The sequence below is a fragment of the Muntiacus reevesi genome, chromosome 22 (assembly GCF_963930625.1).
Source record: "Muntiacus reevesi chromosome 22, mMunRee1.1, whole genome shotgun sequence".
NCBI lineage: Eukaryota > Metazoa > Chordata > Mammalia > Artiodactyla > Cervidae > Muntiacus > Muntiacus reevesi.
The window spans coordinates 43,500,763-43,517,056 of NC_089270.1; the positions used below are offsets into that span (position 1 = coordinate 43,500,763).

Genomic DNA, 16,294 nt, shown 5'->3' on the forward strand with positions numbered 1-16,294 from the left:
ATAGTCCATGGACTTCTCCAGGCCAGAATACTGGAGTGGGTAGCCTTTCCCTTCTCCGGGGAATCTTCCCAACCCAGGGATTGAACCCAGGTCTCCCACATGGCAGGCAGATTCTTTACTGGCTGAGCCACAGGGGACTCAGACATTATTTGAAGAAATAAATTTGTTGAGTAATTGCAGTAGTCTTGTGTGCTACCAAAAGAGCTGTATTAATCTTTCAGTTTTTGTTTACTTAATGAGGCTTCAAAAATGCTTCACATCTAGATATTGACAGGGTAGAATTTTGATAGCATTTGATGTTTATCTTTAACCAGAATATTGTTTGGTTCTAAGAGGTCTGGATCATGAGACTTTAGGGTGTATTTCTTGTTTTTACTGTCAATTTTAGATTTAAGTTGGTGTTACAAACTGCTGTAGAATCAAGAATTTTTTTATCATGCTAATGTTTCATATCTACTGTAGAAGTGAACTAATGTTCCCATTCAGTACTGAATAAATTGAGAACTTTATTTCATTGAGAACTTAAATTTCATTGAGAAATTTCATCTTTACTCATTTGTTAAATAATTTTAAAAGTATTTCAGCCTTTCTTTACAAGTTAAAATTGTTCTCTTAGAAATAATTATCTTCTTAGCTATAATACAAACAGTAATCTGCAGAAGCAAGTTTGACTTTTTCATAAATGATGATAAACATAGTTAAGGATTGTTGGGTTTTGTATTATATCAATTAAATTTCAGCACTACTTTTAATTAATGTTTATATCAATAGATCCCTCAGTCCCAGAAAGATCTGTGATATCAGATTTAACTAACCTAAATTCCAAAGTAGGTCAGTAGGTCAATAGGTTATTAGGTTAGAAAAGGATTTATTGTAGTTTCCATTTTTTAAACTGAGGTTCTTGAGTTAAACCTTGTAAATTAGTAATTTAGTATTAATGATTAGATGAAATAAAATGCTGCTTCTTTAAGTTACAGGAACAAGTACATAGGAGGATAGTCTCTTTCACTCATGTGTGGTAGTAGTAGCGTGTTACTTTGTTACGCATGTTTTTTTTTCCTTAGCCCAGGCTCTAATGTTCTATAGTTAAAGGGAAATAAACAAGAAAAAGGCAGCAGTTAAGGTTCCCTTGTTTTAAAATAATACATGTTCTTAGAAAAATTTTAAAAAGTGCTAAAGAAAAAGTAAAAATGGAAAAAGTCCATAAGCTAATTACTCAAATAACAACAGTTGATATTTTGACATATTTTGGATTTATGTTCAATATATTTTAATGTCACTGTTACTGCTGTTGGATGTTTAAATCTTTCCAGCATTACTGTTTTAAATAATAATGCATTCCCTGTCAAACTTTGTCAAACTTTTTGGATACATCTCTGATTATTTCCTTTTTTTTCCTCCCTCAAAATGAGATTACTAGGTCAAAGGACTTAAGTGTTTCAAGTTATAGACACTTCTCACCAAACTTTTTTTAAGAAAGGGAGTCCTCATTTCCTCTCTTGAAGCATTGTTCAGTGTCTGTTACATGTCTGTGTCACAAACTCCTCAGACTGTTCTTAAATGTGATAGACACTTGAGAGTCATTCCTTGTCCTCAGCGCAGTGTTGACATTGTCAACTTCTTGAAGTACTCTTTTCTTTTAGTGACAAATAATCCTTCATGGCTTTCTTTATCTTTGATTGGTCCTGTTCTCTCTAGCTGATGGTATTACTAATACTAATTATAAGTCAGGAAGCAACAGTTAGAACTGGACATGGAACAACAGATTGGTTCCAAATAGGAAAAGGAGTACGCCAAGGCTGTATATTGTCACCCTGCTTATTTAACTTATATACAGAGTACATCATGAGAAACGCTGAACCAGATGAAGCACAAGCTGGAATCCAGATTGCTGGGATATGCAGATGATGCAGATGATGCAGAATCAGATATGCAGATGATGCCACCCTTATGGCAGAAAGTGAAGAACTAAAGAGCCTCTTGATGAAAGTGAAAGAGGAGAGTGAAAAAGTTGGCTTAAAGCTCAACATTCAGAAAACTAAGATCATGGCATCCGGTCCCATCACTTCATGGCAAATAGATGGGGAAACAGTGGAAACAGTGGCTGACTTTATTTTTCTGGGCTCCAAAATCATTGCAGATGGTGACTGCAGCCATGAAAGTAAAAGATGCTTACTCCTTGGAAGGAAAGTTATGACCAACCTAGATAGCATGTTAAAAAGCACAGACATTACTTTGCCAACAAAGGTCCATCTAGTCAAGGCTATGGTTTTTCCAGGGGTCATGTATGGATGTGAGAGTTGGACTCTAAAGAAAGCTGAGTGCTGAAGAATTGATGCTTTTGAACTGTGGTGTTGGAGAAGACTCTTGAGAGTCCCTTGGACTGCAAGGAGATCCAACCAGCCCATCCTAAAGGAGATCAGTCCTGGGTGTTCATTGGGAGGACTGATGCTGAAGCTGGAACTCCAATACTTTGGCCACCTGATGAGTAGAGCTGACTCATTTGAAAAGACCTTGATGCTGGGTAAGATTGAAGGCAGGAGGAGAAGGGAATGACAGAGGATGAGATGGCTGGATGGCATCACCGACTCGATGGACATGGGTTTGGGTGGACTCTGGGAGTTGGTGATGGACAGGGAGGCCTGGTGTGCTGCAGTTCACGGGATCGCAAAGACATGACTGAGCGACTGAACTGAACTGATACTTAAAATTTATCACTCATTTGTTGGGTTTTCTACATACTCTTTCAAACATATTACATAGGTGATCGTCAGAACAATTTTATGGGCTAGGTACTTCTGTTATCTCCGTGATCCATAAATCACATTCAGGAACTGTTTCCGAAGCCCATTTCTTTACATTTTTTGCTCTGCCTTCTCCCCATTTTATTGGCTACTCTTTTGCTTGTCTCTGAAATGTTACTTTTTTCATCAGATTTTAGTCTTAGCCTTTTTTCTCCTTTTGTATGTTTGTTTTCTAGAGAAGTCCATCTAATCATTATCTTTAATGTGCATATTCTTCACCCAGTTCTTTCCTGAAAGCCACACCCACATTTCCAGCTGCCTGCATGACGGAAGCGACTTAGCATGCCTGCATGCATTGGAGAAGGAAATGGCAACCCACTCCAGTGTTCTTGCCTGGAGAATCCCAGGGACAGGTCAGCCTGGTGGGCTGCCGTCTGTGGGGTCACACAGATTGGACTTAGCAGCAGCAGCAACTCGACGTTTTTCCTGTTCCATGTCCCATAGATACTTTAAGCATAGCATGTCTAAAGCTGTGTGCGTCATTAGGAGTGTTTGTGAGGTGCTTGTTTGACAGTGACTAGCAGCATGCTGCTGTGAGCTGTGCCTAGTCGCTCAGTCGTGTCCGACTCTTTGTGACCCCACAGACTGTAACCTGCCAGACTCCTCTGTCCATGGCGAGTCTCCAGGCAAGAATACTGGTGGCTTGGCATGCCCTCCTCCAGGGGATCTTCCCAACCCAGGGATCGAACCCAGGTCTTCTGCATTGCACGTGGATTCTTTACCATCTGAGCTGCCAGGGAAGCCCAAGAATACTGCAGTGGATAGCCTATCCCTTCTGTAAGGGATCTTTCTGACCAGGAATCTAACCGGGGTCTCCTGGGTTACAGGCGGATTCTTTACCAGTTGAGCTACCAGGGAAGCCTGATTAAGAGCATAATTCAAGCTAAATGATTGGGTTTTATGTCTTAGTCTTACTGCTCGTCTTGGCGAGCTAGCTTACATATTCTCTTTGTGTTTCAGTTTCCACATCTGTAAAATGGAGATAATAATAGAGCCTACTTCATATGATTGTTGAGTCTTAAGTGAGAGAAGAACTTTGAAGAATGCCTGGCACGTAGTAAATGTTCAATAAATGTTAGCCAGTACTTTCAGCATCATTCCCTCCCTCTTTTCTCCAGTTTACTCCTCCAGTATTACCTATCCACCCCACAGATGTGTCCAAGCCAAAATTTGAGTGATACTCTTGACTTCTCCCTGCCCCCAACTTTTATTAATCAGTCACCAAATTCTGTCTAGTCACCTCAGTATCTATTAAAATTTCCATTTTTAAAAATGATCTCTGGTTCTATATTGTTTTACCTGAACCGTTAGAAAACTATACTTCTACCATTCTCTCTAATTTTAGTCCTGGCTCCTTATATTCTGTTTTCTGTGTTGTAACCAGATGGTGGCTCAAAAGAACAAGTGTGTATTAATGTCAGTTTCCTGCTTAAAACTTCTCAGTGTCGTAACTGGGGGCAGTGGGGTCGGGAGTCACCTCCACGTGACCTTTCATGACCCGCTCACCTCATCTTTATCATCCCTTACCGCTGTCTGTTACCCCTTGTCCCTGGGTGTTTGCTCCAGTCACCGCTCAGGTGCTTGTCAGTATTCTAAAATCACAGCTCCTCTCATGTCTCCAGACCTTTGTGTGCATTTTCTCTTGACATTGATGAAGTTTCTCTCTTTGCTTAGTGAAATCTTATTTTTTTGTTAAGATCTCAGTTTATGTGTCACTTCTTCAGGAGACTTCCTTAACTTCTGTGTCACTCCCAGAGTGACACGGTTTTGTTTTGTGTCACAGAGAATGCTCCCTCAGAGAGCATTTTGTGCCTTCTCTGGGAAGCACCTCAAATGCAGTGGCTGTGTCTATTTCTCCATTTCAAAACTACAGTCAGTGTACTACTGGACACTTATATTAGCACTCAGTAAATATTTGCTGAATGATAATATATGAAGTAGAATTTTTAAGAAATCACTAATATTTAGCTATAATATGTTTTTACTTCACTTCTTTTATTTCTGTTGAAAGAAAGTGAAAATCACTCAGTTGTGTCAACTTTTTTCCAACCTCATGGACTATACAGTCTGTGGAATTCCCCAGGCCAGAATACTAGAGTGGGTAGCTGGTCCGTTCTCCATAGGATCTTCCCAACCCAGGGATCGAACTGAGGTCTCCTGCATTGCAGGCAGATTCTTTACCAGCTGAGCTACTAGAGAAAGCTCCTTGCCAGGAATAATTTTTACATTTATCAGCTGTTTGTTTTCTTCGTGGCTTCTTATTTAATCATACTTTTTTGTTGTTGTTAGTTTTGTTTCAGTTTTAAACTCTTTTGAATAACTTTTAGGGATACTTAATACTGTAGCCATGAAATTAAAAGACACTTACTCCTTGGAAGGAAACTTATGACTAACCCAGATAGCACATTAAAAAGCAGAGACATTACTTTGCCAACAAAGGTCCGTCTGGTCAAGGCTATGGTTTTTCCAGTGGTCATGTATGGATGTGATAGTTGGACTGTGAAGAAAGCTGAGCGCTGAAAAATTGATGGTTTTGAACTATGGTGTTGGAGAAGACTCTTGAGAGTCCCTTGGACTGCAAGGAGATCCAGCCAGTCCATCCTGGAGGAGATCAGTCCTGGGTGTTCTTTGGAAGGACTGATGCTGAAGCTGGAACTCCAATACTTTGGCCACCTCATGCGAAGAGCTGACTCATTGGAAAAGACTGTGATGCTGGGAGGGATTGGGGGCAGGAGGAGAAGGGGACGACAGAGGATGAGATGACTGGATGGCATCCCCGACTCAATGGGCATGAGTTTGAGTCAACTCCAGGAGTTGGTGATGGACAGGGAGGCCTGGCATGCTGCGATTCATGGGGTCGCAAAGAGTCAGACATGCCTGAGCGACTGAACTGAACTGAATATGGTAGAACGAAGAAGGCAATGGCACCCCACTCCAGTACTCTTGCCTGGAAAATTCCATGGACGGAGGAGCCTGGTAGGCTGCAGTCCATGGGGTCGCTAAGAGGCAGACATGACTGAGTGATTTCACTTTCACTTTTCACTTTCATGCATTTGAGAAGAAAATGGCAACCCACTCCAGTGTTCTTGCCTGGAGAATCCCAGGGACAGGGGAGCCTGGTGGGCTGCCGTCTCTGGGGTCGCACAGAGTCGGACACAACTGAAGCGACTTAGCAGCAGCAGCAGCAGCAATATGGTAGAAAATACTGTTTTTCATGCTGCAGATGTTTAAGCCTTTTATTTTGGTTTTAAAGGGGGAGTTTCTAATTGTGTATATTTTGTTAATAATTGGTATCCCTACATATCCTTTAGACTTCATAACAGCTGCCTTAGGTAAGAATTCTGAGGCTTAGGATAATTAAGTTAATTGTCCCAAATATTTTCATCCATGCCTTTCTGACTCTAAACTCATGGTCTTCTACTTTCACTCCTCCAGTATGCTGGGTTTATTAGTTGCTTTTATTATGACTGGCTCTATCCCAGAACACTTAAAACCAAATAGGACACTAGGAACTGGCTTCTGAATTTGCTTCATGCGCATTTTAGGAATTCAGTTCTATTGCTCTGGTGTTTTTTATTTAGACCTTTTATATTTATTTCAGTCCCTAATCTCCAGGGATATCTTTTGTTGTTGACATAAAAAAAAAACAGTCTCTTTTTGTGCTCAAAAATACCCCCTCTTTTTCTGCTGTCATAAATTTCCCTATGTCTTGCTGTCATATTACATACATAGCATATTCTTGGTTTCTAAAAAATTATGTAAAATGGACATTGTGTAGGTCAGATGCAAACTATAACTGTAAAGCTTTGCATTAACTGTGGTACGGTTGGGTTGGTCTTGGTTAATTCAATTATTCACAGTGATTATTGAGTTTTCGTTGTTGTAAAGTTGCTGAGTTGTGTCCAATCCTTTGTGACCCCATGGAGCGCAGCACGCCGGGCTCCCCAGTCTTTCACTATTTCCTGGAGTTTGCTCAAACTCCTGTCCATTGAGTCAGTGATGCTCTTCAACCATCTCATCCTCTGTTGTCCCCTTCTCCTGCCCTCAATCTTTCCCAGCATCAGGGTTTTTTCCAGAGAGTTGGCTCTTGGCATCAGGTGACCAAACTATTGGTGCTTCAGCTTCAGTATCAGTAATGAATATTCAGGGTTGATTTCCTTTAAAAGTGACTGGTTTGATCTCCTGGCTGTCCAAGGGACTCTTAGGAGTCTTCTCCAGCACCACAGTTTGAAAGCATCAATTCTTCGGTGCTCCGCCTTCTTTATGATCCAGCACTCATATCTGTATATGACTACTGGAAAAACCATAGCTTTGACTGTATGGACCTTTGTCGGCAAAGTGATGTGTCTGCTTTTTAATATGCTGTCTAGGTTGGTCATTGCTTTTCTTCCAAGGAGCAAGTATCTTTTAATTTCATGGCTGTAGTCACCATCTGCAGTGATTTTTGGAGCCCCCAAAAATAAAGTCTGCCACTGTTTCCATTGTTTCCCCATCTATTTGCCGTGAAGTGATGGGACCGGATGCCATGACCTTAGTTTTTTGAATATTGAGTTTTAAGCCAGCTTTTTCACTCTTCTCTTTCACTTTCAAGAGGCTCTTTGGTTCCTTTTCACTTTCTGCCATTAGGGTGGTATCATCTGCATATTTGAGGTTGTTGATATTTCTCCTGGCAGTCTTGATTCCAGCTTGTACTTCATCCAGCCTAGCATTTCACATGAAGTGTACTGCTTAGAAGTTAAATAAATAAGCAGGGTGACAGTATACAACCTTGACATAACTCCTTTCCCAATTTGGAACCAGTCCATTGTTCCATGTCCAGTTTATCTGTTGCTTCTTGACCTGAGTACAGATTTCTCTGGAGGCAATTAAGGTGGTCTGGTACTCCCATCTCTTTAAGAATTTTGCACAGTTTGTTGTGATCCACACAGTCAAAAGCTTTAAGTATAGTCAGTTAAGCAGATACAGGTGTTTTTCTGGAATTCTCTTACTTTTTTTTATGATCCAGTGGATGTTGGTAATTTTGATCTCTGATTCCTCTGCCTTTTATAAATCCAGCTTGCACATCTGGAAATTCTCAGTTCATGTACTATTGAAGCCTAGCTTGAAAGATTTTGGGCATTACCTTGCTATCATGTGAAATGGATGTAATTGTACCTGCATTTGTTTTATCTTCCTGATAAATTTGATGCTTTTATTTTAATATAATGTTTTAATCTTTTGTGACAGTTATTTACTTAAAGTCTGTTTTATCTGATACAAGTATGGCTATTCTTGCTTTCTTGGTTATCGTATGGATGGAATATCTTTTTCCAGACTTTTACTTTCAGTCTGTATATCCTTAAATCTAAAGTGTGTCTCATAGATAGCATATAGTTGGATCTTGTTTTTTTTTATCCATTTACCTACTCTCTCTTTTGATTGGCAACTTCAGTTTATTTGCAATTAAAATAATTACTGATAGGGAAAGACTTACTGTTTCATTCATTTTTTGTCCGTCTTGTAGCTTTTTCTACTTTTTTCCCTCTGGTCTTCCTTTGTGTTTCATTGATTTTTAAAAAACAATTTTTTTATAGAGTTTGATTCTTTGATTCTGCTTTGATTCTTTTCTCATTTCCTTTTTAGGTATCCTCTGTAGGTGTTTTCTTTGTGCTTACCATAATGTTAACAATATATCTTAAGCTGATAACTTTAAAAACTCTACTCTTTTACTTCTCTTCCCCCCACCACACTTGATCTCTGTTACAAATTACATCTGTTTATATTCATCATATATGAGTGTTTGTTAGCACATATATAAGTATGTTCATTAACATACCTTATAGTTATACTTACTTTTTTACTTTTGTCTTTTAGCTTCTGTAGTAGAATTAAAAGTGGTTGTAGTTTTTTAAGGTTCTTTTAGAAACAATTATTAGTATTTAGCATTTCTTTTTTTTTCATTTATTTTTATTAGTTGGAGGCTAATTACTTTACAGTATTGTAGTGGTTTTGCCATACATTGACATGAATCAGCCATGGATTTACATGTGTTCCCCATCCTGAACCCCCCTCCCACCTCCCTCCCCATCCCATCCCTCTGGGTTAGCATTTCTTATATATTGTTTTGTGACAAAATTCTAAATTTTATGTTTCAAAATTATTTTAAAACCTCTTTTATGATAAATGTCTATATAAGTTGAGTAAATCTAACAAAATTTTTCTTGTTTGAACAGAATTCTGAGCCGTACAGAAGAAAACTTATAGTTTTCTGAAGAATCAGTTCAAAGATCTCAGAAATACAAAAGGTAATGAAATGATTCTATCTTGAAATGTACTTTGAAATGACACTTCCCTAGGAAAATGAGTTGGGGAGAGTCAGTGCTACATTATTATTTTTCATAGTGGAATTCTGTAGATGAAGGGCTAAAGATACTTTTGGAGCAGAAGCAAGTGCTTTTAATAATTTCATTGGGACTACGAGAATAAATTGGGACTGTGTAATCACCCCACCTGAAACAGAAAGAATCAAGAAGTAGTAAGAGGTATTAGAGATGGGCAGTTAACTATCAAAGGAAGGAGTTAACAAGATGAAAGGGGTTGAAGGTGGAATATGGGAATCAGAGAACTTTGGTTTTTTAAAAAGTCTTGTAAAACTTTTCGGACACTTTAAACTTTGAACAGGTATACATTTGTGAAAATCAACACTAAGTTTTAAAATGAGAGGGGAATTAATTAAAGATCTTGAAATACCAACTGTACACAATTGACAAGTTGTTTTTCTGTGAAAGGGAGCAGAAAAGGAGGACGGAACCTGAAGGAGATTGGTGGGTCAAGGAAGTTTTGTGTTTCACTTTTTCTTTAAGCTAATATACTAAGATTATGATCAGAATAATGCAGTTTTGGAGGGAGAAATTAGTGATGTAGAAATGGAAAACTTTAAGACAACAGATGGGATTCAGAGGACAAGTAGTATCATATCATTAGATACTGCATAATTTATTTGTAATACAGAATGTGTTACATTGTGTATGAATTCTTTTTCAAAGGTGGACTTCCGGGTACTGAGATTTTCTGTTAGTTACCTGTAATGTTGTGTGCTGAATTTAAAACATACCTGCTTCAATATTGGCAAATTTTGAATTGCTTATACAGTTTATTAGTTATTAATAGCTCCCCATTTGATAAATTTTTTACAAAGTTGTTTTTAAAATGATGTTTATAAAACACTTATACCATCCTGCCGTCCATTGTGATAAAATAGTAATGTGGTGCTTACTCAGCTGGGAATTCGTATCACTGAATGACTTTGAGCTCAAGTTGCTTATGTAAAGGAGCATGTGATTCCTAGCTGTAACTTGATCCTTAACATAATTTAATTTGTTCCAACTACTGCAACAGTTCCTTTTAAAGACATTTTATTGCATACCATACTGGTCTATTAATGTCAGTATTTAAGAAAAAAGAGTTTTAACAATATTTAATCGGTATTAGAAATTCCTTGCTATGAGTAGGAACTTCACATGTCTTCTAAAAGTGAGTCCTTAGAATTCATAACATGAGCATGTGTAAACTATACCTAGTCTTTTAGTACTGAAAACATGGGTCCTGGAATAGTCCCGACACAAGACCTGTGGCTGCTCCCACATTACCACTTTGTTTTGTTAATCAAGGGGAATCTTCTAAAAGTTACTTACTTAATTGGGCCTACTTCACTTCTTCCTTTTATCTTTCCCTTAAATATAGTGTGCCTATCAATTGGCTGGACAAGTAGAGAAAAGATCTTGGACTAAGCTGTCAAGAGATGTAATTTTGTGTTGCTCAATTAGTTGGACAGCAAATAGTGTTTGGAAAAATTCTGTTAACCAACAATAATAAAATAGCTTAAGAAAGCATCAGTCTGTCTTATAAAGCATTTTGGATTCACCTCCCTTAGAGTCAGCATGGTCCCTTCTGTGTAGTCTTTAAATCCTTATTCTTTGGGTCTTTTTTCCCCCTCTAGTTTGCCCTATTCTATCTCATAATTAAACAAGTGGCTACTTGGTGCCATGTAAGGCTCAGATCTGGTCTTTTGACTGTAAACTGAAACTGCTTTTTTTTAATTCTCCCAGGTTGGCTATGTTACCTTTGGACTATTCTTTTTGTTCTAGTGTTAGAACCAACCTCTGTCATTATGAAGATAACTATGTCTCTTGGACCAGAGGGCTGTACCTACGTGATCTTTAAAGTCTCTTCTAACTCTGAAACTCTGTAATTTTGTATTGTGTTTAATGATGTTGACCCAGACACTTAAAATCACTATTTTATCCTGAAGTTATTTTTATTTTTCTTAACCACCGTCCCCCTCTACCCCCGCCCCATTATCCTCCCCACTATTTTCTAAGAACTCTTAGCCCTGCACTGTTCCACTTCTGCATCCGTAACCACATAGGCAACTCAGCCTCATTTATCAAGAGTTACTGTCTTCCTCTCATGAGTGTACATTTGAAAACAGTGATTGAGTATTTTAGAATCTCCTGTTCTTTAATATTCTCTGGTTCAGAATGACAGATCAACTTACACTGTTTTCTAAATTTTAAATAAAGTTTCTTTTGGCTCAAAACTGTTAGGATATTAGAATTAAGGTGTTTATTCAATATTTAACTCATGACTGTATCTTTTATGGGTAAAACCTGCCTTCTACTTTAGAAAAACTGCATAGAATATAGAGAGACATTTTAGGCTTATGACTGAGTTTTAAAGCAGCAAATTTTAATTCTTTCGGTGTGAATATGAAACTTTATAATAAGGCTTTCTTCAGTTTACTTGCCTTCACCCCCTTACTACTCTTGCTGTCTCTCACTTTATACTCTGGTAATTAAAACTTTCAGTTGTAATATACCTGCATTTTTCTCTAAAGAGAAAAGTTCCTCAAATGTGATGCCCTCTCATCTCATAAAGGCCCGTGCCTTTGCATATTGCTATTCTTGTGGCCTAGAATCCTGTCAACTATTACCTCTTGTCCTAGCCTGTTACGTCTGAAACTTAAATGGTCATACAGATCACATGGGGACCTTGTTAAAATGTGGGTTCTGCTTTACTAGGACTAGAGCTGGTCTCAAGATTCTGTATTTTAACAAGCTCTCTGATGATGATGTTGGTCTCAGGACCACATTTTCTATAACAAGAATTTCTGTTGCCTGACAATATGACTGTCATCAAGAATATTTCGTCTGACTCCCCCCATATACCTTCATTATCCCTGTTACTGTAATTATTTAGTTATCTGCCTCCCTATTTAATTGCAGATTTTTTACCTATAATGATTGTATCTCTCATCCTTGTATTTCCAAAGCTAACTGTACTGTTTAATAGAAAACAGACTTTTAGCAAATGTTTATCACCCATTAGCTGGTGTTCTTAAAGCTTACTTACCTAGACTGACATATGTAGCCTACTTACGTAGTTACATAGTTATAATCTATACTGAATATAGTGGCTTTTTGATTATTTTATTATAGAAAGGAAATGAATTATGGTCTTCAATTTTTTTACCTCTTTGGCTCTTTTTATAGAAGAAAACAAAACAAAACCTTAAATGTGCCTTAGCTAAGGATTATTTTCTTGAAAATAATGTTCTAGCCCTTTGTAGAAGCAGAAACATTTTGAAATCTCTATGATAAACATATAGTGTTTCTCAAATTATTTAATACTATGTTTGTAGATATCAGTTTTCTAGAAAACTAATGACTGTTTACTTTTCCTTCCACTCAAGGAGAAGTACAAATGTCTACCACAAGACGAAAACGTAGCATGTTATGTTGTTTACCGTAAGCTGTAGTAAAATGAGCTCACTTGTTGACAGGTATGTTTTTAGAGACTTATTTATTTTGAGTTATGTAAAGCTATTTTAACAATTTACTGTTAGAGTAATGGTCTGTATCACTGATAAAAGAAGTATTATGCTTAATCATTAATACTATTATACGTAGCTTCTGTACTGAGCAAATGTCATGTAAGAGTAAAATGTATTATCTAGAGCCAAGTCAACAGCATGTGGCTTGTGTTCTAAATGGCTCTTGAGCTGTAATTTTGAGTGATTTGGTTAGAACTGTTCTGAAAGGAATTATAATAATTTCAGGGGTTTCCTTGGCACTTTCTGGAATCATCTGTCTCCTTATCTATTGGTTCTAACTTCAGCCCATTAAACATCTTAGCATGTGTGACTCATAACAGGTAACTCATGAGAGGTGACTCATAAGAGGTTAGTTGAAATTATAATCTTTAAATCTTACTCTTGGTAAAGGATAGGCCTCCTTGTTTCTTTGATTTTAAGACTTAACTTTTTTTTTTTTTACCTTTTAACATGTTTGACACTAGAATTCATCTTAGAGTAGGCTTATCAGAGTTTAATTGGTAGTATTTTTAAATTTCTTAGTGGACATAATAATGGACTTCCCTGGTGGCTCAGAGAGTAAAGCGTCTGCCTGCAAAGCAGGAGACCCACGTTCAGTCCCTGGGTCGGGAAGATCTCCTGGAGAAGGAAATGGCAACCACTCCAGTATTCTTGCCTGGAAAATCCCATGGGTGGAGGAGCCTGGTGGGCTACAGTCCATGGGGTTGCAAAGAGTCGGACACAACCGAGCAACTTCACTTTCACTTTTAGTGGACATAAGTTTTATCATCAGTGGTATCTAAAATTTGATGAAATACAGTGACAGCTTTTTGAAAATACGTACTCTGACAGCTAACATGCAGAGCACTTTTTGTGCTTTAACTTCATTTAATTTCACAATAATTCCATGAGATTTTACAGATGAGGGATCTGTAGGTCAGAGAGGTTAAATAGCGTGTTTTAAGGTCACATAGTAAATAATAAGCTGGAGTTACCACCCGTGATCTCTCTGACTCTAAAGTTCCTATGCTTTTATTTTCATATACTGTGTGATTTTTCCATAGGGGATTCTTTAAGAATTTTATAGCTAGACTTGTGCATAGAAATGACTTTTGACATCTAGAGTCAACTTCCTTCCCTTTTCTGTGAGGTAAATAGTGAAGGTGCATACTTTGCCAGAGCTTAAGATCTGAAGGGCAGGGAGTTTCCTCAGGGACCCCTGCCATAGATGTGGGCTGTGCAGTAGTTTCAGGTGGAATCTATGTGTAGAGTCTTCTTCTCAGGAAGAATGTTTCTTCACTACCCCTGAGGCATTAAGTATGATTTCAGTGTTGTACTTTTGAACGATTTCCAGTTCCCATTCTAGATTGTATGACATCTAGGGATGACATCAGAGTGTTCAGACATAAAGCAGTGGTTCTTAATATGAGTTCATTTTCTTTCTGAATGTCATGAAACTTAATGGACTCTCTCCTCAACGATGTGCATTTACATGTAGAATTTTTTTAATAAATTTTAGTGTTTACATGGAACCCCAAAAGTTTGCTATGATAGAAGATTTGTAGATGATCTCAGTTGTGGGACTCATAGGCACTTTATAGGCCACAGAGAGAAGTGGTTAAAGGAATCAATAGTGAGTTCATGTAAAAGATCATAAGTCACTTGAAACTATTTCATATTGCCCCTTAGGTTAAGGAGTTAGCCACCAGGTCTCTAGATTTCAGAGAGACTTTTGTTAGAATGCTCTTCCCCTCGGTCTTCCCAGAACCAACCCCTTCTTGTCTTTTAGATCTCAACTCAAATCTTCCCACTTCAAGTCCTTCCGTAACCACACAGACTAAAATAACCACCCAGTAATAAAAACATCGCTCCTTTAAAAATAAAAAACAGCTCACACATTTTCATGTTGGTTTGTTCTTTTCTACTAGAAAATAAGCTGCAGGGGAGCAGGGACCTATACGTCTAGCTAACTGGGACAGAGTGTGGACGAGAGTGCTGACAAAAAAGATGTTTGTCAGATGGATCAGTAATGAATGAAATTATATCAGTATAAGTTAACATGCTAGATAGTGTGATGTTTCTGAGTGACGTGTGTTTTATAAAGTAAATGTCTATTTGAAAATGTGCTGCTATAATTAAATATGATTTTAAGTGAATTATTTTTATAATGGCAAATATACTGATTTTCTCTAGGTTTTCACTAGTTACTAAAGGTTTGAAATAAGATATTTAACCTTTGGTTAAATTCTTGTTTATTTTAATAAACTTTTTAAAATGTAAAACATAGTTGAACTTTGTCTGTATGTATTAGAAAACAGGTTAATATTTATTGGGTTTGAATTTGTGCAGTCTGTAACTAACTCTACAAAGATCCTAGGCTATAACTGATTGATTTATGTTTTGTTTTCGTATTGCTGTTGCTTAGTGAATCTGCTCTTATTTTCTGTATCTTTTTCTTTTAGAGATGACGGTAGTATTTTTGATGGGTTGGTGGAAGAAGATGACAAGGACAAAGCAAAAAGGTGGTTAAGCTTATGATGTGATATAGTGAAAAACAAGTAACAAGTAAATGTAATGGTGAACAGTAAATCATTGACTTCCAAAAGCTGTCTGCCCTAAGAACTTAGATATGTTAGAAAGTAGAAGAGCTGAGGCTATCAGTATGTAGTTTATAAATTAAATAAAATTTTCTTCTAAAAGTGCCTTTCTCACCACATCACATTATGGCACTTAGTATTTACATGATATCACTGGGGATGTAAGCCTTCAATTACTTGCTAAGGGAGGGTGTGCCTAGAGTCATCATTGTAGTTACTATTTTTCCTTAACCTACTCTATTCTTTGGAAGCGATTTATCTAATATAGCACACCTTCAGAGCAGAGATGGGAGAATTGAGTTTCACCTCTCATGGGGGGATCTTATATTCCAGTGCTATGTTATTCATTCAGTTGCTTGGTTTGTTCCAGCTTTGGCATTTGGCAGTCTTCCAGAGTTGGCTTCTCTGTGTCTTTTGACATGCCTCCATTCTCCAGTAGAAGGGAAAATAGATGATAGGGGAGGACAGGGAGAATTAATGGAGAGATTCATCAAGTAGGAGAGCGGATGGCGTCTAGAGCCATGGTGGTGATGCTGAGACTTTAACCTTAAATATGGGCCTCGATGGTAGTTAAAGCAGCAGGAGGGAGGGTCCAGATAGCATTACAGCCAAGTTTGTAGTCACTGAGAGTGAGCAGTACTTTTCTGGTTTTTTCCCAGTCACATTGAACTATGTGGGTGCTTAGATGAGGGTAGAGGGTGTTGTAGCATTACATTCAGAAACAAAAAATAAACATGTAATAAGAACTAGTTCCTAAACATCTGTTTTAGCAAAATAAATGGTACTGGGATAAGGAAAATATTGAGGAAAGCTATATAACTTTATTCAAGTAAATAAAAAGACCTGTACTTGAAGCTAAACATATATAGGATAACTCCTTTCCTTTCAGTCTAGTGGGAGAAAGTTTCTATAAAATATTTTAGGGTAGAAGTAAAGTCTCTGTTAAGGTGGGAATGATCAGTCTTGCCTGAATGAAAATGAAGAGGCAGAACTTTGAGGAATTAACTTGGACAGATTTAAAGGCCAAATTTGTAGGTGGATAA

General features: G+C 37.6%; 1 protein-coding gene across 10 annotated transcripts in view; it reads left to right on the plus strand.

Moving 5' to 3' along the window:
- Positions 1-16,294, plus strand: part of CLOCK (clock circadian regulator) — a 332,535-nt gene that overhangs the window by 253,421 nt on the left and 62,820 nt on the right. For 9 of the 10 annotated variants that reach the window (XM_065914277.1, XM_065914279.1, XM_065914275.1 and 6 more), the window contains 3 exons: positions 9,017-9,088; positions 12,535-12,624; positions 15,117-15,176. In XM_065914277.1, the coding sequence (XP_065770349.1) occupies positions 12,578-12,624; positions 15,117-15,176 (107 nt within the window). In that variant the 5' untranslated portion in view covers positions 9,017-9,088; positions 12,535-12,577. Of the gene's footprint in view, positions 1-9,014; positions 9,089-12,534; positions 12,625-15,116; positions 15,177-16,294 lie in introns of all 10 variants that reach the window. The other variant, XM_065914278.1, reaches the window with a different exon arrangement.